The following is a 27,651-nucleotide window of genomic DNA, read 5'->3' on the forward strand; positions in this document are numbered from 1 at the left end:
TACCACCACTGTCATCCTGATCACCAACCATCTGCTTCACTCTTCTTCCCACACCTGCAATACCATCATACCAGCAAACAACCCGAATCTTATGGACCCACTACATCATATTCCAACAGTAGGGTTTCCTGAGTGATGGGAGGTAGTCATGACAATAGGTCTGAATCAGGCTCTTCTTGGTTCAACAACTAAATATCTAAAAGTATAAATTAACTGTCCTTCACGATGCACAATAGGAGAGGGTAACTGACATGGGCACTCCCACTAGGAATGAAGAACAGGAGACACAGAGCAGACATAGGTCTACAGCAATCTTGAAATCATGCTGGGCCAACAAAGGGTAGGCCCTCTGGTTGGGTGTGAGAAAGCCTTGATGATGCACACATTCTGCTACTATTTGGAACTCTTTGATCCATTCCCCTGGATCCATGTAGCTATTGGCACTGGCTCTGCCTTCTGGGGCACTGAGGGGGCAGTGGGGGAAATGATCCCTTGGGGGGATACAGCATTCAAAGTCTATCTCTTGCTCTATAGCATCGGAGGCCCAAGGGTTAAGATTACCTCTGAATAAAGATCGTCTTGTAGACTAAGATGGTGGTTTCTTCAACAATATAATTTTCTTTAAAATCTAGGCTGTCCAAAATTCAACACCCACTTATGATAAAAACCCTCCAGAAAGTAGGCATAGAGGGAACTTACCTCAACATAATAAAGGCCATATATGACAAACCCACAGCCAACAACATCCTCAATGGTGAAAAACTGAAACCATTTCCACTAAGATCAGGAACAAGACAAGGTTGCTCACTCTCACCACTGTTATTCAACATAGTTTTGGAAGTTTTAGCCACAGCAATCAGAGAAGAAAAGGAAATAAAAGGAATCCAAATTGGAAAAGAAGAAGTAAAGCTGTCACTGTTTGCAGATGACATGATACTATACATAGAGAATCCTAAAGATGCTACCAGAAAACTACTAGAGCTAATCAATGAATTTGGTAAAGTTGCAGGATACAAAATTAATGCACAGAAATCTCTGGCATTCCTATACACTAATGATGACAAATCTGAAAGTGAAATTAAGAAAACATTCCCATTTACCATTGCAACAAAAAGAATAAAATACCTAGGAATAAACCTACCTAAGGAGGCAAAAGACCTGTATGCAGAAAAGTATAAGACACTGATGAAAGAAATTAAAGATGATACAAATAGATGGAGAGATATACCATGTTCTTGGATTGGAAGAATCAACAATGTGAAAATGACTATACTACCCAAAGCGATATACAGATTCAATGCAATCCCTATCAAACTACCACTGGCATTTTTCACAGAACTAGAACAAAAAATTTCACAATTTGTTTGGAAACACAAAAGACCCCGAATAGCCAAAGCATTCTTGAGAAAGAAAAACGGAGCTGGAGGAATCAGGCTCCCTGACTTCAGACTATACTACAAAGATACAGTAATCAAGGCACTATGGGACTGGCACAAAAACAGAAATATAGATCAATGGAACAGGATAGAAAGCCCAGAGATAAACCCACGCACATATGGTCACCTTATCTTTGATAAAGGAAGCAAGAATATACAATGGAGAAAAGACATCCTCTTCAATAAGTGGTGCTGGGAAAACTTGACAGCTACATGTAAAAGAATGAAATTAGAACACTCCCTAACACCATACACAAAAATAAACTCAAAATGGATTAAAGACCTAAATGTAAGGCTAGATACTATCAGACTCTTACAGGAAAACTTAGGCAGAACAGTCTATGACATAAATGACAGCAAGATCCTTTTTGACCCACCTCCTAGAGAAATGGAAATAAAAACAAAAATAAACAAATGGGACCTAATGAAACTTAAAAGCTTTTGCATAGCAAAGGAAACCATAAACAAGACGAAAAGACAACCCTCAGAATGGGAGAAAATATTTGCAAATGAAGCAACTGACAAAGGATTAATCTCCAAAATTTACAAGCAGCTCATGCAGCTCAATATCAAAAAACAAACAACCCAATCCAAACATGGGCAGAAGACCTAAATAGACATTTCTCCAAAGAAGATATACAGATTGCCAACAAACACATGAAAGAATGCTCAACATCATTAATCATTAGAGAAATGCAAATCAAAACTACAATGCGATATCATCTCACACCGGTCAGAATGGCCATAATTAAAACATCTAAAACAATAAATGCTGGAGAGGGTGTGGAGAAAAGGGAACTCTCATACACTGTTGGTGGGAATGTAAATTGATACAGCCACTATGGAGAACAGTATGGAGGTTCCTTAAAAAGCTAAAAATAGAACTACCATACAACACAGCAATCCCACTACTGGGCATATATCCTAAGAAAACCATAATTCAAAACGAGTCATGTACCACAATGTTTACTGCAGCTCTATTTACAATAGCCAGGACATGGAAGCAACCTAAGTGTCCCTCGACAGATGAATGGATAAAGAAGATGTGGCACATATATAGAGTGGAATATTACTCAGCCATAAAAAGAAATGAAATTGAGTTATTTGTAGTGAGGTGGATGGACCTAGAGTCTGTCATACAGAGTGAAGTAAGTCAAAAAGAGAAAAACCAACACCATATGCTAACACATATATATGGAATCTAAAAAAAAAAAAAAAAGGTCATGTAGAACCTAGGGGCAAGATGGGAAAAGACGCAGACCTACTAGAGAATGGACTTGAGGACACGGGGAGGGGGAAGGGTAAGCTGCGACAAAGTGAGAGAGTGGCATGGACATATATACACAACCAAATGTAAAACAGACAGCTAGTGGGAAGCAGCCGCATAGCACAGGGAGATCAGCTCGGTGTTTTGTGACCAGCTAGAAGGGTGGGATAGGGAGGGTGCGAGGGAGGGAGATGCAAGAGGGAAGAGATATGGGGATATATGTATATGTATAACTGATTCACTTTGTTATAAAGCAGAAACTAACACAGCCCTGTAAAACAATTATACTCCAATAAAAACGTTAAAAAAGGGCTTCCCTGGTGGCGCAGTGGTTGAGAGTCCGCCTGCCGATGCAGGGGACGCGGGTTCATGCCCCGTTCTGGGAGGATCCCACATGCCGCGGAGCGGCTGGGCCCGTGAGCCATGGCTGCTGGGCCTGTGCGTCCGGAGCCTGTGCTCCGCGACGGGAGAGGCCACAGCAGTGAGAGGCCCGCGTACCACCAAAAAAAAAAAAAAAAAAAACGTTAAAAAAAACCCACAAAAAACCTAGGCTGTCAATGCATTTGTTTCTAGTCTCTCCTATGAGCTCTTAAATCTGCTTCATTTCTTTGATTTTGTCTTCAGGTTTCTCCTAGAAACTGAATGGAAGCTGGCTTAAAGCTTTCTGGGTCAGTATATAGGAGATTCAGGGCATTAATCTGATTTTTGTCCCAAGTCTCTGTCTTTTCTGTTTTCCCAAAGTCTGATACAGGTCAGTGGCTGTCCAGTGTGGCTCTCCTCCAAACAGTGTCTTCTGTTTTGTGCCACTGACATCTTAAACACATGACCCCTGGGGTCACCACTGAAAGGAAGGAAAGGCCAGAGAATCAAGCAAGATGTTTTAAGAGTGGGGAAAGAGGCCTATATCACTTCTTCCATTTAAATGGCCAGAACCTAGTCCCAAAGCCTAAACCTAATTGCAAGAAAAACAGTCCTTAGGGACACCTAAAAGAATGAAGGGGGGATTTCCCTGGTGGTGCAGTGGTTGAGAGTCCGCCTGCCGATGCAGGGGACACGGGTTCATGCCCCGGTCCGGGAAGATCCCACATGCCGCGGAGCAGCTGGGCCCGTGAGCCATGGCCGGTGAGCCTGCGCGTCCGGAGCCTGTGCTCCGCAATGGGAGAGGCCCGCATACTGCAAAAAATAAAATAAAATAACATAACATAAAAGAATGAAGGGGGTTTGGGACCATCTCCACAGTCTCTTCCACACCCACCCGAACACCAAGGTTCCACGTGTCCTAATTTAGCACATCTGCAGGGGGTGGTCTCTGCTGGGGTCACACACACCGACATTGGGGGAAATCCCTTCTAAAATCTCCAAATTCTGGCTCCTATAGCAGTGACCCTTACACTAAGATCACAGTAAAGAGAAAAGGCCTTCCCTTTGATGTCAAGACTTCCACTGGGGGATATGCGCCCAACTAGATGTCACGAAAGAACCAAATGAATAACCACTATTCTGGGCAAAGTCACTTACAGGCCCTCGCCATCTATCAAGAACCAGCTGAGAGATTTGGGTCCAACAAATCCATTCACAGTGAAACGCTGTATGTTCAGTCCTTGTTTCCACATTAACACAACACTAAACATATCTTGGCAGAGTTAGAGTCAACCCCCGGCCAACTGTCTTTCTGGCTGTAACTGTGCCCCCCTCTCTAACTCGGTCATCAGTATTTGCAGTGGTCAAAGCATCTGGGACACCACCTCCCGGATTCCCTCCTTTCCCTTCATGGATGCTTAGGACACGTGGTGGACCCTCCCACAGTGCAGATCAATGCCACAGTCAATCCTACATTCTAGCCTCAAATCACCCCAAACACCTAGTTCTGGTGAAGAACCACTGTATTCTCAGGAAGCCTCATTCTCCTATATCTAGTCACCCGCAGCTGACTTTCCTTATGAAGCCATTTTTTCTTAAATAACAAATCACCTTTCTAGAAAGACTGAATGTGGGATGGAGACTGGAGACCAGCAGGGATGCATGGAGACATGGATGCTAGAGGTGGGCTGTCGGGCTGCTGTGATTACAGTAACACCGGCTTTGGTTCAAGGAGCCCAGCCTCCCTGCCAGACACTGTCTGGGTGTTTCAGATTCATTCCACGCTTGATCAGCACTCACCCTGTGTGGTCAGCCTGGTTATCCTTTGAACAGGATAACAGGATCCCATCTGTTAGCTGCAGGATCCCAACTACCTGAGCAGCCTCACTGGTACCCCTCGCCCTCTTGGTCACTAGGTCCCAGCCTCACTGGCCAGAGCACCCTTTATCATGCCACTTTTTCTTACCTCTGGGCCTTTGTCACAGCAACACTTTTTTTTTTTTTAGCCCCACTGCGCATCTTGTGGGATCTCAGCTCCCTGACTAGGGATTGAACCTGGGCCACAGCAGTGAAAGTGCCGAATCCTAACCACTGGCCCACCAGGGAACTCCCCTGCCATAGCAAGCCTTTAGCTCAAACATTCTTCCTCCTCCAGGGCCACTGTCAGCCCACTGGATGCCTCTGTGCTATCAGAAAGACATTTCCCTCCTAGGTGGATGAATTAGGGGGGAAAAAAGGTCCCTTGTCTGGGTGGGCACAAGCCTATTGATGCACAGCTTGGCAAGTGGAAAGCGGGTGGGATTTCAGCCCCAACTCAACTGCTCCACCGGGCATCTATGCACAGTGCACAACTTACACAACTGTACATAGCAGCCCTATTTCCCCCCTCACTTCTCCTGGCTACGTCTCATCCGTCACATCCCAGCCTACATTCCTTCTGCTCAGGGAAGCTGCCCTGTACCTCAGACCAGGTAAGATCCCCCCATGCCACTTCTTTGCATTCATGACAATATTATTAAGAATTTATATGTTTTCTCTCCTTTCTTCCCTGACAACAGGAAACATATACCACTTGCTTCTACCTAAATTCCCAGACTTAAGCATGCAGTGCATGTTGGATATGAAATGAATGCTTACAAAATAAGGGACCAAATACAAAGTTTGCACATCCCACCTCAGAGCAGGTGTCTGGAACTAAAGTTTATGCACTTTCTCCCCTGCCACCTTCCTTCTCTTGGCAATATTACCCCACTGATGGTTCTTGAGCAAGTGAGTGACAGAGACGATTCTCTTAACTAGTAGCCTGGCAGTGGTGTGTTAGACATCATGTAATGGGAACCTGCCCAAGAACCCAACTCCCTCTTTCCTGACCAGGCAATGTACAAAGCCTGGATCTCTTTCAGCCCCTAATTTCCTTGATGAAGACTCCCCATGACCTGTCATGACATCCACAAAGAGGGCAAAGGCAGGCACATGGCAAAGAGCTCTGGACACTGTTAGCTTGCTCCTGGGTTCTTTAATTCCTTTTTGCTTAAACTCTGGTTACTGATCAAGCCTATCATCTGTCTGTTTCCTCAAGGGCATGACCTGGGTTTACCCTGGGAAAGGGGGGTAAAATGTGCTTAGAGTGACTTAACTGTGAGTGTTGAGATGAACGATTATGCCCTCACTGAATGCTTTCAAGTGGAACAAAGAGACTCATTAAACAATCATTACATTTAAGCAAAATAAGAGAAGTGTGCCCAAAGTGCAAATGTAGGACAGACAGATTAGTGGCTTAGGGTTATCTGGGGTGGTCAAAGAAGGCTTCACCAAAAAGGCAATGACTGAATTGGGTTTTGAAGGCTAAATAGGAGTTCTTTGGTGAGTGATGGGAGAGGGTCAGAGAAGGATATTCTGGGCAGAGAGGATCACATATATTCCCTCCTGTGAGTTAAACATTCATTTATTAAATGTAAAAGCGTAAATTAGGGTCATCCATTAGGACCCTTGACAGAAAACTAGTACATCTACTTAATTTGCAATCTCTCCATTCCTACTTCAGTTGCAGCTCTGACATCCATTTATCTTTCCACTCTGCTCAACTCACCTCTGCGTTGCCCAGGCAACTATTCTACTCTTTCCTGGACCACTGCAACAGCCTCCAACCTTGCCTCTCTGGCCTCAGCCCTCTCCTTCAATCAGTCCTCTGTACAGCAGCAAGAAAGATAACCCATCCTATTGTGGCAATCCCCTGCTTGTAATATTTTTGTGGCTAACCTAGTTCACGGGGCCCCTAATGATCAGATCACCGATGACCTTCCTGGCCCCCTGTCTGTTCACAATGACCTCCCTGGAGTCCCCAGAGGTGCCATGCCCCTTCACTCCCTGCCCTCGGCCCTGCTATTACCCTTCCTCACCCCTCACCTCCCCTCAACAACTGACAATCCATTTATTAGACTCAGATTAGAGATCCTTCCCTCTGAGAAGGGTTTCCTGACTACATCCGACTCTAGGGAACCTGACCTTCCCTTATGCTTCACTAGCAGACCCCTATCCAAAGACCGACCCCCTGCAGTGTGAGGTCCTCCTCTCTCTCTAGGCTGTGCTTGTCTAATTCATCACGAGGTCAATGAAAATAGGTGCTCTATAGAAACATGTTAAATAAAGTAATAAATCAAAGCTTCAAACCAAGGATCTTCTCTCTGAGAAAAGAAAGATGGGCCAAATGACTTCAAAGGTCCTGAAGGTACTGATGTCTTGCCTTGGAAGATGGAGGGCTTGGAAAGCCACTAGTCCATGGCAAGAGATGGATCTAAACCCAGTCCTGCACCCTGTTACCTACTAGCTGAAAAATCGACTTAAATTTCCTCCTGCAGAGAAGCTTGCCCTCAATCACCCTGATAATCTTGAGACCACCCCGTTACATGTTCCAGCAGTGCTACAGCGCTGTAGATGATTCCTTCTTAATGCTTATCTTCCATGAAATTACTTTTTCAATTTTTTTTTCTGGCAAAATTGTAAATTCCAGGAAACTAGGGATGGGGCTAATTTGTTCACGATGACTTCACTCATCCTCCCGCTTGAGCATCAACTATAAGCATTGTCTGAAAACGCGCATAAGGAATGGTTTAGACTCAGGCTCCTCAAAAACAAATTATTATTATTTGCAAAAAGGAGCACACTTTAATATAATTATTGATTCAAGACATACCTGGGTTAAATGCTTGGTGCCGAGTGTGGCAGACACAGCCCCAACGCTTACAGGAGGATTAAAGGAGACGAGCAGGTGAGAAATGATTCCAAGTGGACAGAAAGCAAGGGTCAGGCTCAGCATCCCTGGGCTCATGCCCCAGCCCTGCCGGGGACCGGCTATCTGACGCTGAGTGACTTGCTGAAGTTATTAGAGCTTCAGTTTCCTCAACTGTTTCATGTGAATCTATGCAGGGAGCTGAGAGGGAGCATAATGAAAACATCCAGAGCAGAGCCTAACACAAGGAAGTGTTCAATATATGTAGCTGATATAATTATGCTAGAAGGTAGTTGTGATTTGCAGTGTCAGCATCACACCATCCCTGGGGTGGGGAACAGGAGGGGAGAGGAGACGGTCAGGAGATAGGGATGCTCAAAGGGGGAACCACCTTTCCCATCTTGAATCCCAGGCAAAATTCACAAAGTGAGCGGGTTTCTTCCTCTCCATTAAGACAACAAGAAGAAACAGGCTCAGAGTGGTGAAATGACTTGTCCAAGCTCTCATAGTTCATCCATGGAAGAACCTGGACTTAGCCCTACCAAGTCTTCTTCCTCCAAATCTGGTGCTCTTGTCTGTATGCCCTGCTGTGTCTGCATCTTGTATTCACTTGGCATGTGTTCACTGAGCGTCTGCTGCACTGGAACCTGAAGATGCAGCGGGGAAATGCAGGGCAGTCTGGGAAGGGAGGCACCTACCTCATCTTTGCTACCTGACATTCCCCATCCTGCCTAGACTCTTTGGAGAGGGACGAGACATCTGAAAGCAGGCAATGTGGAATAAAGGCAATTTTTCACTAATGAAAAGGGTGGTGCATAAATAAGCAATACTATAGGCTTTTGCGTGAAAAGCCCATTTCCACTGATTTATATCCTCTTTTAGAAATGACCTGTGCAATCATGTTGGATCCATATGCAGACTGATGCAATATACCACATACAGAAAGCCCATCATAGCCTGTGCACCATTTAGCAACCTGCTATTTATTCCACAGGATTTTAGTAAATGAGAAAATCATTTAAATGAGAAATTTAGAACTATTCAATTTTAATGGAGTGGGAGAACACAACAGTGTTTGCCATCTTACTTCCCAAAGTAACAGAAGGCATTAAATGCAGTTTTTTGTGAAAACTACAACCCATGCTTTCCTTTAAGTAACTACTGTTTTCCTGGTAACTTCTGGTCCTTCCTCAGGTACTTATTAACCTTAGAGCACAGTGTTCACACATTTCAAACAGCTGTTCTCTGCACCCTCTGACATCTCTTCGATGTCACTCACATACAAATATCTGTGTAGCATACTCCATGTGTAGGTATCACACTTGTGAAATGAGTTTTGACAAAGCACAGGGCCAGAGAGCTGAATTCTAGGTTTGCACTTGTCCATTTGGGGGAAGTTATCTGAGTTCACCAGACTCTGCTTTCTTATGCCCATAATCAGGAAACAAAAGCCAAGGAACAATCATTGTTCTCGGGGTCAAATTATGACTTTTGTGGGCCCAGGCCCTTTCATCCACTAAAAAATAGATTTAAAATTATGTTTGTATGACTGCACTGATAGGAAGATTACTATAATCCATATTGGATTATATCCATCTTTTGGTTCTGATTTTAAATGAAATTAAAACATTTCTGTCGGCCCCTGAAAGTACTCTGGGCCCTCAGCACTGAGCCTACTGTGTCTGATGGCTAAGTCATCTGTGGTCACATCTTATATAAAATCAAGAATCGAATGAGATCTCAACTCACCTCATCTGTCCCTCCAACATTAACTGAGCACCTACGATGTGCCAACAAGTCAGATGGGCACCAAGAGCAACAGAAATACTAACATCCCACCAGGCAGGTCAGGCAGCCAGTTTACTTAGGGCTACATCACAAATTCCTCGTACAGAGCCTGAGACCTAGTAGGCGCTTGATAATTATCTGATTACCCACCAAACCAATGGCAGTGTCTCTACCTACGGAGATGTCACCACCCAGAGTCAACCTAATGCTGTGTTCACAGTAATCATGAATGCCTGTGTCTTATCCTCATGACTCCAGATCCTCAAGAAAGGAAGATGTTGACGAAAACAAGCAAGCATATATTTAAAGCAAAGGGTAAAGAGCAAAGAAGCCAATAAAAATGGAGCAGAAGGAAAAAGAGGAAGCACATGCCTGGGAGAGGGGAGATTTCTGCTTGGAAGTCAGGTCCGTGCCTCACCTTCCCTCCCACCTCCATGCTCAGCAGACCCACGCCTCCCATCAGTGAGGGCAGGGCCATCATGCAACAAGGCTCAGCACAGAAGGACTTGCAAAGCCAAGCCCTGTGTGTGCATGTGCTGTGTGAGCATTATTCCCTTCAAGGAAGATGTTGTTCTTCCGTTCTCAGCAATCTGACTTAAAAGGGGGCTGGCATTTCCTCTCAATGACACACATTCCTCTGTCTGGGGAAACACCTTCTGAGGGAAGCAGAGGATGGAGGTGTTTCACTTTGGTGGCCAAGGTATTCATCTCAGGCACAGTCATCTGCTCTGGCAGCACGGTTTCTGTGATCTCCACAGGTGAGCACAGGACTCGGGAGGCTCAGAGCCTCGGCGGGAAACAGATCTGTTGGAAAGTTAAATGCCTAACCATCTGCATACAAGGGCTTTCGTTCTCTCGCATTCTGATGTTCTCAGATTCCACGATCTCAGACACTCATTCATTGAACAAAGGCTTCCTGAGCACGAGCACTGAGCCAGGCACACACAGGGCAACAAAGTAGAAAAGCACCTGCCCTCGCGGAGTGGATGAACCAAAGCCCCTTCTTTGGTTAACCATCAACCTAGTGGCTGATGACAGGTGGTGGGCTGGCATCGGGCTGACTGAGTTAAAATGCCAGCTTGGTCCCTGCCCAGCTGTGTGACTTTACAGATGTGGCTTAACCTCTCTCTGTCTCAGTTTCTTTAGCTGTCAATGAAAATAGGAAACTTTTTTGTGGACATTGACAGAGCCCATGCACATCAGTCGTTTAACAGAGTACCTCGGTGCAAAGCAGGTATTCAAAAATGTGATTTCAAACAATCAGCATCACACTTTTCACGCGACTGTGGAATTCAAAACTTTGCATTTCTCCTTTGCCTCACACACTGGATCTCATGACCCATTGAGGGTAAGGACTGAGTTTTATTTGTTTTAGCCCCTGCAGCACAGAGGAGGGGCTAAGTAAAGGACTGGCAGACAGATAGAGAGACAGACACACTGACGCTCCGGCCTGAAGAAGCAGAGGTCTGAGAATGAGGACAGTTCTAAAGTCTGCATCTCTCCACCACGTGGCCATTCCTCCCCCGGGGAATTGGAGCAAACCCACTGATCTCAGTGAGAAGGAAGGGGGCGTGCAGCTTCCCTGGACCGAGAAAGGGATTCTCATAATTTTGAGTCACTGGATTCCTGATCTTCAAGAAGAGTCTGTCAGACTCTGAGCACTGATTAAATGTGATGGTGAGTTTCTCACGTCAGTTGGGCCCATCTATGGCACCCAGATAGGTGGTCAAGCATTATTCTAGATGTCTCTGTGAAGGTATGTTTCAGAGGAGATTAACCTTTAAATCATTAGATTCTGAGTAAAGCAGATTACCCTCCACAATATGGGTGGGCCTCGTCCAATCAGTTGAAGAGGTTAAAAGAAAACAACTGATGAACGTAAGACCCGCCCTCCCCACCCTAAAGAAGAAGGAAGTTGGTCATTTGGTCAGCAGAAGGCCTCTGGACTTAAACTGTAACTCTTCCCTGGGTCTCCAACCAGCTGGCCTGACCTACAGATTTTGGACTTGCTGGCCTCCACATTTGCATGAGACAATTCCTTACAATAAATCTGTCTGTCTCTCTGTCTCTCTGTCTCTGTTTCTCTCTCTCTCTCTTTATATATATGAATATATGCACAGGCGAGATCCTATTATCCTACTGATTCTGTTTCTCTGTAGAATCTGAATGAATACATCAAGCATACGTCGTGTCCCCAGTTGTACCAGGCAGTGTCAGGGATATCACAGTAAAAACAGCATAGCAAAGACTGAAGGAGGCCTCCAGCACGATCGCATCCAATCCTCTTTCTAGACATTGAGAAACTGGGGCCCAGAGAGGGCAAGTATCTGGCTCAGGGTCACACAGCAGGGTAGAGCCAAGAACAGGAAACATCTAAGATCCTTCGTTCCATGTCTTATCCACAAGATAACGCTGAGGTTCTTGTAGTAACGTTTGATTTCATTACATGGATAAATTCAAAGAAAAATAAGACCAGCAGAGGATTTTATTGTGCCAAGCTCTCTGCTCCAGGCTTTTATATGCTTATTCCATTTAATCTTCTCAGCAACCCTGCAAGGCAGGCATTAGTATCCTCTTTGACATATAAGCCATGAGTGGGAGAGGGAAAATAATTCCCCTGGGGCAAAGCTGCTGGCTTTCGGGGGAAGGGGACCGTAAGCTCTGGCTCCAACCCTGAATGTGAAGCTCTCCCTGCCTAAGATGCTGCAGGAAAGAGCAGGGCTGCAGGACCAGAGGGACCTGGGCTTATGGGAAAAGGGGCATGACACGTCACAGCAAGCCTCACCTCCCCATGATTTTCCATGTCAATGGGCTCATTTTGCTGTGAATCTCTAGTTTCTGCACATGTCTCTGCACAGAAAGGCCTATTTTGAAGGGAACACCTGTTCTCTAATCGCTCCAGCTGATGCTGCAATCTGCGCGGACTTCGATGCTATTTGCTACTGCGCTGGACTTCTTGGTGATTTGGGAGGCACAGCCCCCAAGGGAGGTGGGGGAGTGGATTTTATTCTTTGCTTGGCAGCCCTTGCCAGGTGGGAAGGCACAGGATGGGCACGAGGCTCTGAGCCTGCATAACTGGATGGGACCCAAATGGAAAATGCACAGGGAAAGAATCAGGTCCTGAAAATACCCCACTGAGCTGCGAGCAAGTTCACCACTGAGCACCCACAAATAAGCTATTTTATCTGACTCTTGTAAAAGTCAGGTATATCTTCTTTGACACACATCCCCAAAAATAGCCGAGAAAAGAATGGGGAAAACAATTCTACTGTATTGTATGCCCGCTATGGGTCTATTTCTATACTGTTTTTACACATAATAAGGCCTAAAATCCCTTCTAAAATATAGGTACTATCCCATTTTAGAGTTGAGCAGCCTGAGTTTTTACAGGGCGAATAGGGTCATCCACGGCACAAAGCACTGAGCAGAGCAGGTATTTGAAACCAGAATCTTCTCTCTGCCACATCACTGCGGTGATGCTCGGCCTCTTCAGATGTCACCGAATCAGATAGGCTGAAATGGTCTACAGTGTTCCCTACCCCACCCCATGTCAGGTCCAGGGCTTCTGCCAAGGGCAGTCCCGCTTGGCGCCCACATGTCCACGGAGGTGTCCCACTCCCCTGCTCTCCCGCTGCTGTCTGTCTGCTGCCACGTAAGGCAAGCAACACCTTGCGGCTCAGCCCTCTCGCCGCTCAGAGTTCTATATAAACACGATCATGCACTTGGATCAATCGTTCGTCCAACACACATTTCCTGAGCACTCATTATGTGTGCCAGGCACGGTGCTGGGCCCTGAAGGTGTGCCGCTAAAGGCAATGGCCTCTGTCCCCAACCACTCGGAGCCCAGTGGAGGAAAGACAGAGATGCCTAGAGCTGACTGTGGTGAAAACAGTTGGGAGAGGGAATTTCTTGCTAGGAAATCAGAAAGTGCTTCTGGAGGTGGTGGCAACTGAATGAAGCATGAGAGGTTGTGCAGACAGGAAGGAACAGAGAGTTCCTTCAGGGCAGACACCAGATCACCATCATCCCCATATGCTCCTGTGGCCCCAGCAAAGGCCCCTGTCTTGGGATGTAAGTGTCAAAAGATGCTTTGAACTGATCTATGACCCCTGATGTTCCAAACCATGTTCCCTGGAAAACAGAGTCTGAACTGGAGATTTTCATGTGGATCTACTGGGGAGGCTCTTGGAGCCAGAGGAATGAGAAGCAGGACTGGACAGACGGAGAAGCTGGGCTGTGATATGGTCACAACAAAGCCTTCAGTCAAGCTCCAGCAGGTATGGAGCAGGGACTGACCTGCGGCAGGAGTCGGGGGTGACCTAGGGGAGGCACACAACAGCCCCTGATGAGGAAGGGTCTGCGCTTGGCCTTGGGGATACAGAGGGAACAGGAAGTCCCTGGCTTCCATCCCTCCCCATCCCATCCTGGAGCCCTGAAGCCATCCACGCGCACAAGGTAATAAGGAAATGCCCACCCCTGCTGGCTGGGTCTCTGCCTTCCTCTCCCTTGCTACTGTCCCCAGGTCCTTTGCCAATGCTCAGGACACTGGTTCCTAAGGCTCAGTGGTTGCCTGAGGTCCCGCATCTACAGGAATCCACCTGCACAGCAGTTCTCTTTGGCTCTAAAGCCTGTGTCCTCCTGAGCACAGAGCCCAGTCCTGCGTTCAGGTCCCCTGTCCTTCAGGAGGGTCTTGGCAATTTTCTTCTAAGCTCCTCTCTTGAGAACATGTGACACAGCCGCCAGGACAAGATGGAGACTTGACGGGGCAGCTTTTGAGGCCAGACTTCCTGGTTGGGCTCAGAGCTGGGAAAGGTGATGTCACAGGACAGCCAGCTGAGTGTAGGACCTGATGTGCTGGAACGTCTGAGGACAGGGCTTGGCTGCACAGGGAGATGCAGCATCTCTTTTGGGGGCTGGCTGAGTGGACAAATTTTCCCACTTATGACACGGGTTGTATGATGGTTAACCGTGTGTGTCAACCTGACTAGGACACAGGGTGCCCAGATATTTGGTTAAAAATCGTTCTGGGTGTGTCTGTGAGGCTGTTTCTGGATGAGATGAACCTTTGAAAGAGGAGAATGAGTACAGCAGATTGCCCTCCCCAGTGTGGGCGGGCAGCATGCAATCCGTCAAAGGCCTGAGCGGAACAAAAAGGCTGCGTGAGAGAGGGCTTCTCTCTCTTCCGGTCTTTTTTTTTGCGGTACGCGGGCCTCTCACTGCCGTGGCCTCTCCCACCACGGAGCCCAGGCTCCGGACGCACAGGCCCAGCGGCCATGGCCCACGGGCCCAGCCGCTCCGCGGCATGTGGGATCCTCCCGGACCGGGGCACGAGCCCGCATCCCCTGCATCGGCAGGCGGACTCTCAACCACTGCACCACCAGGGAAGCCCTCTCTTCTTGTCTTTGCACTGGGACATAGGTTTTCTCCTGCCTTAAAACTCAGACTCAGGGACTTCCCTGGTGGTCCAGTGGTTCGGAATCCGCCTTCCAATGCAGGGGACGCAGGTTCGATCTCTGGTCGGGGAACAAAGATCCCACATGCCACGGGGCAACTAAGCCCACGGGCCCCAACTAGAGAGCCTGTGTGCCGCAACGAGGATCCCGCATGCCACAACTAAGACCCAATGCAGCCAAAATAAACAAATAAATAAACGTTTAAAAACAAAAACAAACAAACTCAGAGTCAGATAGAGTTTACACCACTGTCTCTCCCAAGTCTCTAGGATGCAGATGTCACATCGTGGGACTTTTCATCCTCCATGATAGCATGAGACAATTTCTTATAATATAGAACGGAGATGCATAAATGTCTCGTATCTATCTATCTATCATCTCTTATTGATTCTACTTCTCTGGTGAGCCCAGACAAACACAATCTGGTTATTTCTGAGCAGGCCCCTGATAATAACAATTGTGTATTGGCTCAAACGAAATATAGAGTAATGCTGTAGATGCCTAAAGTCCTGTGCATCACAGAAGTGTAACAACAGGTGTTTCTTAGGAAGAAGGAGCAAGGGGAAGGACAGGGTATGCATATTTACTGAGCACCTACTGAGTACCAAGTACTGGTCTAAGCACTTTTTATCCATTACAGCAACGAATACACATGTTACCCTGTGAGGTTATTAATTATTAGCAACCCCACTCTACAGGTGGGAAAACTGAGGCTCAGAGAAGTAAGCAAATGAAGGCTCGAGCCAGGATTTGAAATGAGCTCAATGCGAATGGGCTTTTGATGTTCCACACGGTCCGGGGAAGCCCCTCACAGCACATCCCATGACCTCCATGGAACCATATCCTTCAAGGTACCATATAGAAGAGGTGCCAGGTGAAGAGGCTACTCCCTGCATCAACCCTGGGGCCTGGCACTGGGAATATGTTTGATGAATGCAGCAGCCATCCAAAGAAGGGACGGATGCATCGATGAGAGGAAGGGATGCAGGGAGCAAAGAATCTCTACCTGGGACATTGGGAAGGAGCCGAAATCTCATAGAACAGACGCAGCCTGCAAAGTGAAGTTTGCAAGGCTTGGGGCCTCTGCCCCCAGGCAGACATTACCTCTGAGGAAGTCGGCTTGCAGTATCCAGCTCCAAAGACCAGGTTTTCCAGGGAAAGGCTAGACTGTTCTGGTCCCATATCTGGACCGCCTTTCCCAAGCCAGGAGCCTCTTCCTGGACGAGTAAAACTGAAAAGAAGGGAATAGAAAGAATTGCAAATTTATATAATTTTTTCTAAAAGGATGTGAAGAAAGTGTGGGGCCATTAATTCAGCCCCTTGATGCTGTTACTGGGGAGCCTGTGAGATAAGCCATTTCGAAGAAGTAGCTCACCCTCGAGGGGTGCTTGGGTGGGACGTTCTGATGCTGCCATGACAACTGGGTGCAACTGGCATGTGAGCCTGGGGGCCAAGGATGACACACATCCCACTATGTGTACAAAGAAACACCCCCTAAATGCCCACAACCTGCCTGCTGAGACTCACTGAGGCAGAAGTTACTTAACCACCTGGGCAGGTGGGTTGGGCTTCTGGCCAGAGACCAAGGGGAGCCTCCACCTGACCTGGTCTGAGTCCTCCCCCTCTCCTTTCATTGGCATAACCCGGGCGAGATTCTTCAACTCCCGTCCCCTCCCTGAACCTCTGTTCTTCTGTGGAAGAGCATAAAACAATACCCACCTCCACGACCCACACAGGAGTCTCATAGGATCGTGGATGTCAAAGACCCTCACTGCATCGATGCTACTTAGAAATACTATACCTGTTCCCAGACAAAAACACAGACCCTGCCCAGCTCTGCAAGTCATCACAAGATTGACTGGCAGAGTGTGTCTGCGATCGTCAATTTTAGGATCAGAGGAGATTAGAAAAGTCTATGTGAGCTGACTTCATCTTATTTGGGTTTATGATCATTTCTCTCTCCCTTAACCTTTTTGATTTTCACCAACTGATCTATCGGTAAAGTCTACTTAAACTCCTTTTCCCTTTCTTTCAGATCCCTTCTATTAAACACCCTAATGGTTAATTGTCATGTCGTATTGTGAACATTTTTTTATAGGCATGTCTAATTCCCCCAGGAAGAGTCAAAATCTCCAATGGCCAAGAGGGTCTTGATAATACAAAGCCTCAGATGGCATTATCTCCATCCTAGGTGCTCAAGAAATATTTGTGGAAGGATTGAATTTACACCTTCCAGAGTAAGAGCTTGATGGGGAAATAAAGCTAACGTTATATTTTGGTTTAACTCATTTATTCAAATACTTATTGGGCTAATGCTATATGCCAGGCAGTGTGTGAGGTACTTGGGTGGCAAGATGGTTGAGGCATGGTCCTCAGTGTAAAGACATTTGGGTCTAGAGAGGGAGGCAGATGTAATATATACAATGCGGGTAAACTTAGGCCAGTGAGAACAGAAGGGAAGTTTACAAACCAAGATGGGTGAAAGGGATGAACAGCTAGAGATGATACTTAAGCAGAGTATATGTATCGCCAAGTGGTTAAGAGGCAGCCGGTAGAGCTGGGCTGCCAGGGTTGAAATCCCAGCAGCAGCATCTGTCAGCTCCGTGGGGAAAGCTTTAAACTTCCCGGTGCCTCTGTTTCCTCATAAGTCAGAAGAATTGATACCAGCACCTTAACAGTGGGGTTGTTTGAGGATTCCATGAGCTTAGCCACATACGCCTTTAAGTACCATGTCTGGCAAATAGTAATGGTTCAATAAATGCTAGAAGTTATTGTCAATAATACCACAAAATAATAAAATCTAATATAACCATTATATTTATATAGCTATTTTGAAAATACCACAAATACAATCAACTCTAATAAAATCATTTCTCCCATTTGTTTAGAACTGAGATTTGAAGCAAGTCTACAGTTTAGCTAGAAAATGGGTAAAAGGAACATTGCAGGAGAAATGAAGAATATGTGTAAGAGCAGCAATGCTCATGGCACAAATCAGGGGACCGACTGCAAATTAGTCACTAGAATAACTCGCCATTTGTCTTCCGTGTGGCCTTGAGTCGCTGAAGCTCTCCAGTGAAATCAAACTGTACCCATCTGAGAGTTAAACATTGAGAGTTAAACAGACCTCAGTCTGTTTCAGGGAAGGTGAAGGACCTTTTGCGGTTAAATTTTCATTTCACACCTGCTTCTTCCTGGCTGGATTTAACAGTTGCTGCTGAAACTGCTTTTCTGGAAAAACTGGAGCTTGCCCTACTTGACAGGTATTTCCCATAACCTTAAAGTGTTCCCAGCCACTGTGAACGAACTCATAGAAATGCTTCCTGCAAAATCCAGAGAACAGAAGGCAGTTCTATTTTTACCCCCATCCCTGGAGAAGCCTCATCTCTCATGGTGAATTTCTATCTGCACTGCTCTCCAGCAAGGTGGTTGTAGACAAACCTGTAAAGCACTGTTTCTGTCAGGAGGTTAAACTTTCTATGCAGAGTGTCGAAAATAGCCCCATTAGCAAGCAGAGCCTGGGATGGAGCTCAGCAAGCAGATGGGCACAGTGACTTGCAGAAGCACCTCCTGGTCACATCGCCCGGCCAAGGTCTCATTTCCTACTCTTTGACCCCAGCAGGGGATCGGGACAGTGACCCCTACCCAACAGTGAGTGGGGACTGGAGTCTCCACCACGTGCATTTCAACCCCCGGCACTGAAAAGGGACATTGGGAAAGTTCCCTTCCAGAAACTCCATGCTGCACGATTCCACCCCCGAATATCCCTTTGCCCACGTGTGCAACCCGTGTGCAACCCGTGCCCCCACGCATGTGGGAGGTTTGAAGTGGGCTGATGTCCACATCTGGTGATTCCGGGTGCTTGGAGGAAGACACCTGGGCACAGTACAATGTGCTCATTGTTGTCGGCTCTGATCCTCTGCTTAAGTCATTCATAGAACCTCGGTGCTTCGTGGGACCACGGAGATGCTCTGGGACAATTCACTGAAGGGTGAGCACGGGGCCACTCAGGTGGTCTTATCACTGAACAAACAGTTACTGGAGGAAGGGGCAGAAAGTCGTGTGCCTGGCACCGTCCTCGTGTGAGAGTCACTAAAACCATAAACGTACGGGACCCATGAGCGTCCCTGGTTTAGGGATGCAGACTGTGTGTCTCAGGGATGTTAGGTGACTTTTCAAATAAGACAGGGTTAGAAAAAAGCCAGTTCAGGTGAAGGCAGCAGGTCTCACCCATTCAGCACCGAGGTTCCCTGCCGGTGTCCTCCTGACTACAGAGGCTCCCACTCCAACATCCCTGCCCATCTCTCCCCTGCCCTGCAGTGAGGCTCAGAGCCTAAACCTGCAGCCTGGGGGAAGCTCCTCTGGCCTGAACTGATCTCTCCTGGCCAACTCTCAGCATCTCAGCCACACGGGAGACTCAAGCGTGACAAGAAACCCAAAGCGCGCCCCTCCGCCTCCCCGTAACAGCAGGGCTCGTAACCTCGTACCTGATCAGGGGCTGCTGCAGGGCCACCAGGGCAGCGTGGATGGTCACCGAGATCACCGACAGGTGGAAATAGTCGAACATGACGGGGACCTGGTGATGCAGGCCTCTCCGGGGGTGGAAGTGCAGGCCCAGAGCACGGCTGCTGATGACGGGGACCCCGGCCATGTCCCGCAGCCTGGAAGGCAAGCGAGTGACTCACATGAGTGGTGGCAGGTTGTCCCTGCTGCCAGCCAGGTGGGTCCACGAGGCAACCTCGCCCATGCACAAGCACTGTGCCTGCACCGGCTTACCCAATTCCCGCAAATACTCTGCTAGGTAGAAATTGTTTTCCCCCTGATGGGCAAGTGAAGCAGCCGAGGCTCAGAGAGGGAAGAGAACTCATGGGACAGCACGCAGCTGCTATTCAGCAGAGCTGGGGCTCACACTCTGCTATGACCGACACGGAGCTCATCTGTCAGTGAAGGAGAGATGCCCAGACACTTTTCCAGGCTCAACGGGGAAGCCCTCCCAGACCCCCATTCCCTGCTTGCTCTTGTATTTCCCCCACAGATGCCCAGCACAGGACTTCCTTTGTCCCTCTGTGTTCTCTACTAGACTCCTACCTCTTAAGGGCAAGAACTGTAATGACTTCATTTTTGTATCCCTAACACCAAACTTAGAATCTGGCATATTGTAGAAGTCGGTCAAATATTTCCTTATTAAAAGGGATATGTGACTGAATGAATAAATGAATGACCCCCAAAGAATAATAAAGAGTCTGATCAATTTCATCAAGGACTCCCCTACCTTCTCTCTAGCGTTTTGTAATCGGTATGTGTCTGATTCCCAAGAGATAGACCAGCTGCTAAGCAAAGCCTAACAGAGTCTTTGGTTGTAAAAATGGGGCTGATCTTTCTCTAAATAAAAGCCATCCAGGGCTCATCTCCTTCTCTGCACACCAATCACTCAGGCTCTCTGGGCGTCTCTGAACCAGACCCCTTGGGAAACCTGGATGGAGCATCTTCTGTGCGCAGAGCAGAGAGCTCGGAGGATGTCCAGATGAGAAGCTTCTTCTTCTTCCACAGATGAGGACAAGAGACACAGAGAGAAGACAGTGAGGGGAGCAAACTCCCAAGACCCCACCCAATGGGCTTTGCTTTCTGGAAATCCGTGTCGCTAAGAGCTTGGGTGCAAGTGAATGCCAGGTAAAAGAGCCGAATAAATCAGCGGAGCCCAGCGTGACCCCAAAGTAGCCCACAAATGATGACCTCCTCTCCTACCAGGAAGAAGCCTGATGGGGAGGGGCATTGAGTGTCCTCTGCTGAGTCTCAGGAAGTCATTAACATCCATAGTCACTATCATTCTGACAACTGTTTATTGAGGCCTTACTGTGAACTGAACATGGCGTTTTTTCCCTTAATGTGCACGACAATCATATGAGGTACTAACTGATGTAATTCCGTTTATCGATGAGGAGGTAAAGCCGACATGAGTTATAACTGATTTGTTCAAAGTCACAAGGCCAAACCTAAAAGCTAGGCCCAGGTCTGTCTGCCTCCACAGTCTGTTCTACACTACTGCACGTAATTACTTTGAATCCATTCAGACACAGGCTGCTGCAAATCATAGGACTATCCTTAGGGCTTGGACAACAGGGGGTGAAATACATGTCAGGGTAGCAAAGATGTCAAAAATGTTAACAAGAATTTAAGCCACTTTCATAGGAGTAAAGAATTCAGAATGAGGGACATGATAGCTCTTTTGTGCCCTGAAATGAATAGAGCTAATTAATGGAGATAAAATACCAAACGTGAAACAGAGAGCTAGTGGGAAGCAGCCGCATAGCACAGGGAGATCAGCTCGGTGCTCTGTGACCACCTAGAGGGGTGGGGTAGGGAGGGTGGGAGAGAGACCTAGGAGGGAGGAGGTATGGGGATGTATGTATATGTATAGCTGATTCACTTTGTTATACAGCAGAAACTAACACACCATTGTAAAGCAATTATACTCCAATAAAGATGTTTAAAAAAAAAAACTCAGTTCTGGGGGAGGGGGAGGTCTTAATTTAGAAAAAAAAAAACATAGAGGTAAACTGGATAGCACTGAGAGGAAAATGCCTGGGTTCTTATAAAGGAACTAAAACCAGCAAAAAAAATCAAACAAACAGAAAATGCAAAACACAGAGAAAGAGCCCTGGTGTCCAACTGAAGGGGAAGAGATGACGTGTGTACCTGAACTGCGATCCAGACTGAGAATTTTTTTTTTTTTTTTTTTTGCGATACACGGGCCTCTCACTGCTGTGGCCTCTCCCATTGTGGAGCACAGGCTCCGGACGCGCAGGCTCAGCGACCATGGCTCACGGGCCCAGCCGCTCCGCGGCATGTGGGATCTTCCCGGACCGGGGCACGAACCCGTGTCCCCTGCATCGGCAGGCGGACTCTCAACCACTGCGCCACCAGGGAAGTCCCCAGACTGAGAATTTTGATGCGTGGTTACAAGGACTGAACTTGAGGGCAACTGAAGGAAGGCACAAAGGATGACTTGTCCCTTGAAGTAAAGAGGAATTTCCTGATAAGCAGAAGTGTCCAGGGACAGAATGGGATATAATGGGGAGACGTGAGCTCCTGTCTCTGTGCAAGCACATGTTCATGGGTCTTTGTAGAGTAGCAGGTTCAAATGTGAGGTTAGACTAGAGCACTGTTTCTCACCCTCAGTGATATTGATATGGGGACTGAATAATGCTTTGCTGGGGAGCCGGGATGCAGTCCTGGGCATTGTGGGATGTTTAGCAGCATCCCTGGACTCTACACACTAGAAGCCAGTAGCAGCCACCCACCCCCCGTGTCACAATTTAAAATGTCCCCAGAAATGGCCAGATTTCCCTGAGGGACAGAACTGTCCCACCCACGTTGAGAACCACTGGACGAGATGGACATCAAGAGCCCTTCTGCCCCTGACGTTAGATGCCACGCTTCTGTATTTTGATCCTGCTCAAGCCTAAATGGTTACAAAGAAGCTGACTGCCTGAGTCATGTTTCAAAGCCTAAAGTCTATCCCCAGGATGTGCTATAGATGTCTTGTTATCCTTAAACCCAATTTATGAAAATGAAAAAATATGGCATTTTCAATTCTTCCCCAGCCTCTGGGTTCCTGTTCCTGTTAGCTAACCGCATACTCCATGAAAACGCTCTGCTCTGATTGTTGTTAAGTGCTTTGTACTACAGGGAGGAAGTGACACATGGAAACTGGCCCCACCTGCATCTAGGAAGCCACAAAGAGGAAGAAGACATTGATCCGTGCCCTTGGCCTGGCTTAGGTATTACCTCTCTTAATCTTCATAACAGACCTATGAAGTACAGAATCTATAATGATGCCCATTTTATAAATGAGGCTACTAAGATTTAGAAAAGTGCAGGGATGCGCCCAGTCTCTCATAGTCAGTGAGCACAGAGCCTGTTGCTGAACTCCGTACACTTTCTTTGGGCCAATCTCCTGTACACAGCCTCTCCATTAACTACTGTTTTGACAGTAAGAAGGTCACATTTATTGTGTCCACCATAACTTACCATTGAGGCTGCCTGGAGAGCTGGGTAGGGAATGACTTCCAGGCTGGGTTTGGGATCAATGGCAGGGTTCTGTGATCAAATGGAAATGTCTACCATGGCGCTATGGATGAATACCTCTGAATGAAGGGGCATAGGAAGATAGGGCAGGGGTTGTTAATAAAATTAATAAAATGAGTCAATGATAGAAACCCTAAATAGTTGAGAGGGACTATGAGAGCAATAGAGACGAGGGCTTCATTTCTGAGTTTATAGCTTCGAAAGAAGGTCAGCCTCTTATGGGGCTTCTGAGTTCAGTACGGTGCTAGAATAATAAGTCCTGGAGATGGTGTGAGGAAGATGAGATTTCTCAAGCATCCACCATTCCACCAAGAGGTAAGGAGAAGTGATGAGAGAAGCAGGTGTCCAGAGGGGCTTGGGGTCCAGATAAAGACCCCAAGAGTGAGGGATCTGTGATGCTGAGCCCAGACGCAATGGCAGGACCTTGGACAGATCCTCCGGCCAGCCCAGAGATGAGGCGTGACCACCTACAGTACATACACATCAGCAGATGTCTATTCTCAAAGCACAGACACAATCAGGTTTCTGACATTTTAGTAGTGGTCCATCTGTGGTTCAGATCCCCTCTGATTCAATGCCCCGTGTTATGAAAACTCCCATAACAATCAGACCCATCTCGGGGATGGGATAGTCCTTGGGAAGGGAGCCAAAGTGCTAACAGTGACTCTGAAATTTGAAGGGGTCGGGCAACCATTCCGCCCGCACTAGCCCCTTGGCCACCTGGTCTCCCATCCTCCACTGGAGAAGGCGAAGCATTTGCTGAAGAGGTTGTAGAGCTCAGAAGGGAGAATTAATTTCCCCAAAGTGGTCAGACTGTGCTGAGATTCTGCTAAAAGAATAGATGGAAAAGAAGGGCCTCCATTTTCACCTTCAGCTTCATGAGGGGAGTCTTCATGTGAGCGTGCTCTGTGCCCCCTGGGGGAACACAGGCCCTGGTGCCGGACTTATCCTGCAAAGGCCCTCAGGAGAGAAGCTGAGGGTGGCTGGATTGGCCAAAGAAGAGTCAGCAGCACTGGGGCGGGGGTCCCCACCAGTGTGAGATGAGGATGAAAGTGCTTGTGTCCATTTCCCAAGAGCCAGATGTGCATTCTTCGGAGAAGAATCTGCCAAAAGAGCTTCCTGCAAGGAGAGAATGACCCAACCATAGGAGGCATCATTCTATCAAAGAACAGCAGAGGCTGGGGGAGAGGGAGCCCGCCTAACGGGTACAGCTCCATGGAAGGCACAAGAACACCCCAAGAGCAGAGAAAGCGGTGAGTGAGCATCTACCACGTTAAGAGCCCTGCTTGCAACTGAACCCATCACGTATGACTCCCTGCCCCACCTGCAATCTCCTCCCTCCTCCCTGTGCCTGGCCCTGCAAGACCCACACACCCCAGGGGGAAGACAGGAAGCTGTATCAAGCTGCTCAACATACCCAGCTGCTGCAGCGGGAGTTTCCTACCCCGAGAACGTCTGGAGCAGGGGTGCAGTGGAGCAAAGGCGCAGCGTCAATGAGAAGAAGTTATAAATTGGATGAGAGTTTGGCGTTTTGGTAATACATTTGACTGGACTTTTTCATAGCTGAAAAAAGGACTATCTGTTCATGACATGAAAGAACAGCCTGCGACACGACTGTTCACCCCAGGGTAGGAGGAAGAGGCCACCGAACCAGCTTAAAGGGAGAAGTTATGAGAAGGAGGAGGGTTGCTTCCTGCTTATTGAATCCGATAAGCAGGAAGCTGATGGATTTTCAATGTACGTCAATGGATTTTCAATTTTCAGAAAGTTGAAACATCATAGCAGACATTCAGATGTCTGAATGAGGATCAGGATGGATCCTGATGAATCCATTCAGATGTCTGAACGAGGATCCCAGCCGGATCTCCTTTGAGTCAGAAGGGGGCTTGAGATCTGCAGCCTCATATGGTCATTAGTCTAAAGAGTTAATTAATACTGCATCGCAAGTGTACGGAGGCGGGTTCGGATATAAGAAGGTGCCAGTTCATAAAGCAGGAAGTCAGGAGTTCTCTGTGCCTGCAGCCTCTGAGCTACCTGCCTAAAATGCATGCAGCTCTAAATGACCACATAGATATGCCTTGCCCTCGTTTCTGTAGCTGATCAAGAACCGGGTTTCTAAGGGATGTTCTGAGTTTCATGGCCATCAGGATACCTCAGGGCTGGAAAAGTGTTGGGCAAAGGAAACTGTATTATCATGATTCAAGGATTCCAAGGACACTCACTGTTGTTCACTGTCTGTAAAGTGCAAATCCACCTTGAGTTGGAAATCGACTTCACTTAGTGCCTCTTCCACCTAGAAGAGAAACAAAGTTTAAGGACTGGTCCAAATGAAACATGTAGCCAGCCGGTTTCCCAAAGTTTAGAAGAAGGAGCTCACAGCAAAATTAATGTCATTTATGTGTAAAGCAGAATTTCCATCCATGTTCTGTGGAATTCTAGTTGAATGTGGTGCCTGTATTACATGGATAGTAGAAGGAAGGGATTTACGTCAAATTTGGGGAAAAGCCGATTTGCAGGAAAAGAATGTTAAGTGAGTTTTCTAGATTGCAGGACTTTTGAGCACCTTATTTCCAGAACAGATTTGATCTGGAATCCTCTGAAGCAGTAGTGAAGTGTTCTGTGGCACGTGTTTTGGAAAGGTTGGAGCAGTGAATTTGCAGAGAGGAAACCCCACTTTTCTAGAGATGGGAAAACGTTGGAGGTGGTGTTACTGCTGGCACCTTCGAGGGGCTGACACTATCCTTCAGGTTCCTAGAAGAGGAAGCTGATGCTCAGAAAAGTCAAGTCAGTTCCCAAGGCGTCTCAGCTTTACGTGAAAGCGTATCCTTCACTTTTGTCTTGAGATCCATTACATCTAGCCATTTATGCTTTCAGACACTTTAGCATTTCGTGTCCTATCCATGACTGTTTCCATTCTTAGCTTTTTAAAAAAAAAATCAGTTTTCATTAATTAGCATCGGAATCTATTTGTTCTACCTGCCAGTTTCTCAGGTACATCTAAGAGATGGTAACCCACGCCTCTTCTTTTCCCAAACTTAACATCTCATCCCCACCTCCAGGACAGTCACTTGCTAATAAGTACCAGATCTAGCTGATGTCCCTACTCAGGAAACCCAGATAAGTACTGCACCCCTGTTACAGGGCGTAATCTCCTCCCCACAGCCACGTGGGATGGACCCCTTCTCCTCTGTGACCCACAAAACCCTGTTTTTTTCCTATCCCACCATTCAACACTTCCTATAAAATTGTCTCAGTTTTATAATTTTTGCGTTATAAGCCCATGAGACAAATATTAGCTGCAGACACCTTTTGTTTAGTCCTGATAGTATTTTTTACAATGTTTTGAACAAGTAGAAAACATCTAAAAATCAGGCAATTGCACATTTCCATTGCAGGTTTCCAGCTTCTGAAAAAACAATCCATGGATCTGGCCGTGCTGGGCTGGCATTCAGAAGCTCCATTTGGATCGGGCTCAGGGGACTCTCTGACAAAATCCATCTGACTGTGGCTAAATCCCCCCAGGCCATTTTCTTACCCAGTATCCCCTGTAATCCGGTATCATTAAGGGAGAGACTAGTCTTAATCCGTTCTGGATCCCCAGCTCCAGGGACAAGATCCGGCCCACGGAAAGTATTTGTGTGTCTTAAAGGATAAATAAAGCTCTTCTCCGCCCCCCACCCCTTGGTTTTTGTTTCTTTGCAAGAATATCCTCATTCTGTAGGGATGGAAATCTCTTACCCAAAGGCCTCTTTGGAAACATGTTCCTGGTGAAGCATAGCTCAGGCAGAGACATATGGATGGAATTTATCTTTAGCTCCCCAGGGTTTTAAAATTTGTTTAAAAAAATTTTTTTAAGCATTTAAAAGTTAACATTTTGCTCAATCCAAGCGCTATGAATAACTTCCTCTCCTAGCTTTGTTTTGCATAATCACTCACCCCGCTTCATACACACAACCCAAGCAACACAGCCTCTTGTCACCAGTTCCTGGGAAATAAGACTGGCAGAGAAAGTCCTCCTAACCACCTCCAAGCATGCATTTGCCTACTTAACAAAAATTCGCTGTAAGCTCCAGTTTTAAACTTGCTGCAATTTTTTTAGAACAAGGAGAGAAATCCAGGCCCAAGATCAGCTGTGGCTAGATGGAGCCTGGCTATGACTTCACTGATGTCTCAATAAATCTTTAATTGCAAGATGCCCCAGAATGCAGTCACTGGTTTCTCTAACCACTCATTTTTCTTCCTTGGCTGTTGGCTACGTGCCCCTTCCTCCAAACACATACATTCACACATGCACGCGCACACACGCACACACTCACGCACGCATGCCCTTCCATTGCCCTACCTTATTTTCGTTAAAAGGATTGCTTCCTTTCAAGGGCGATTTTTTAAAATTGGAGTATAGTTGATTTACAGTGTTGTGTTCATTTCTGCTGTACAGCAAAGTGATTCAGTTATACATACATATATACATTCTTTTTTCATATTCTTTTCCATCATGGTTTATCACAGGTTATTGAATAGAGCTCCCTG

At 46.9% G+C, this 27,651-nt stretch overlaps 1 protein-coding gene across 1 annotated transcript in view; it reads right to left on the bottom strand.

Annotated features, from left to right (window-relative positions):
* The window catches only part of FAM135B (family with sequence similarity 135 member B), a gene marked incomplete at both ends in the record, with an annotated part of 167,716 nt that overhangs the window by 60,939 nt on the left and 79,126 nt on the right, over positions 1-27,651 (bottom strand). The window contains 3 exons of the mRNA XM_081258770.1: positions 16,138-16,264; positions 19,521-19,694; positions 25,344-25,414. Coding sequence (XP_081114896.1) covers positions 16,138-16,264; positions 19,521-19,694; positions 25,344-25,414 — 372 coding nt within the window. The remainder of the gene's footprint in view (positions 1-16,137; positions 16,265-19,520; positions 19,695-25,343; positions 25,415-27,651) is intronic.

Source organism: Mesoplodon bidens, assembly GCF_964165515.1.
Source record: "Mesoplodon bidens genome assembly, chromosome: 16".
NCBI classification, from domain to species: domain Eukaryota; kingdom Metazoa; phylum Chordata; class Mammalia; order Artiodactyla; family Ziphiidae; genus Mesoplodon; species Mesoplodon bidens.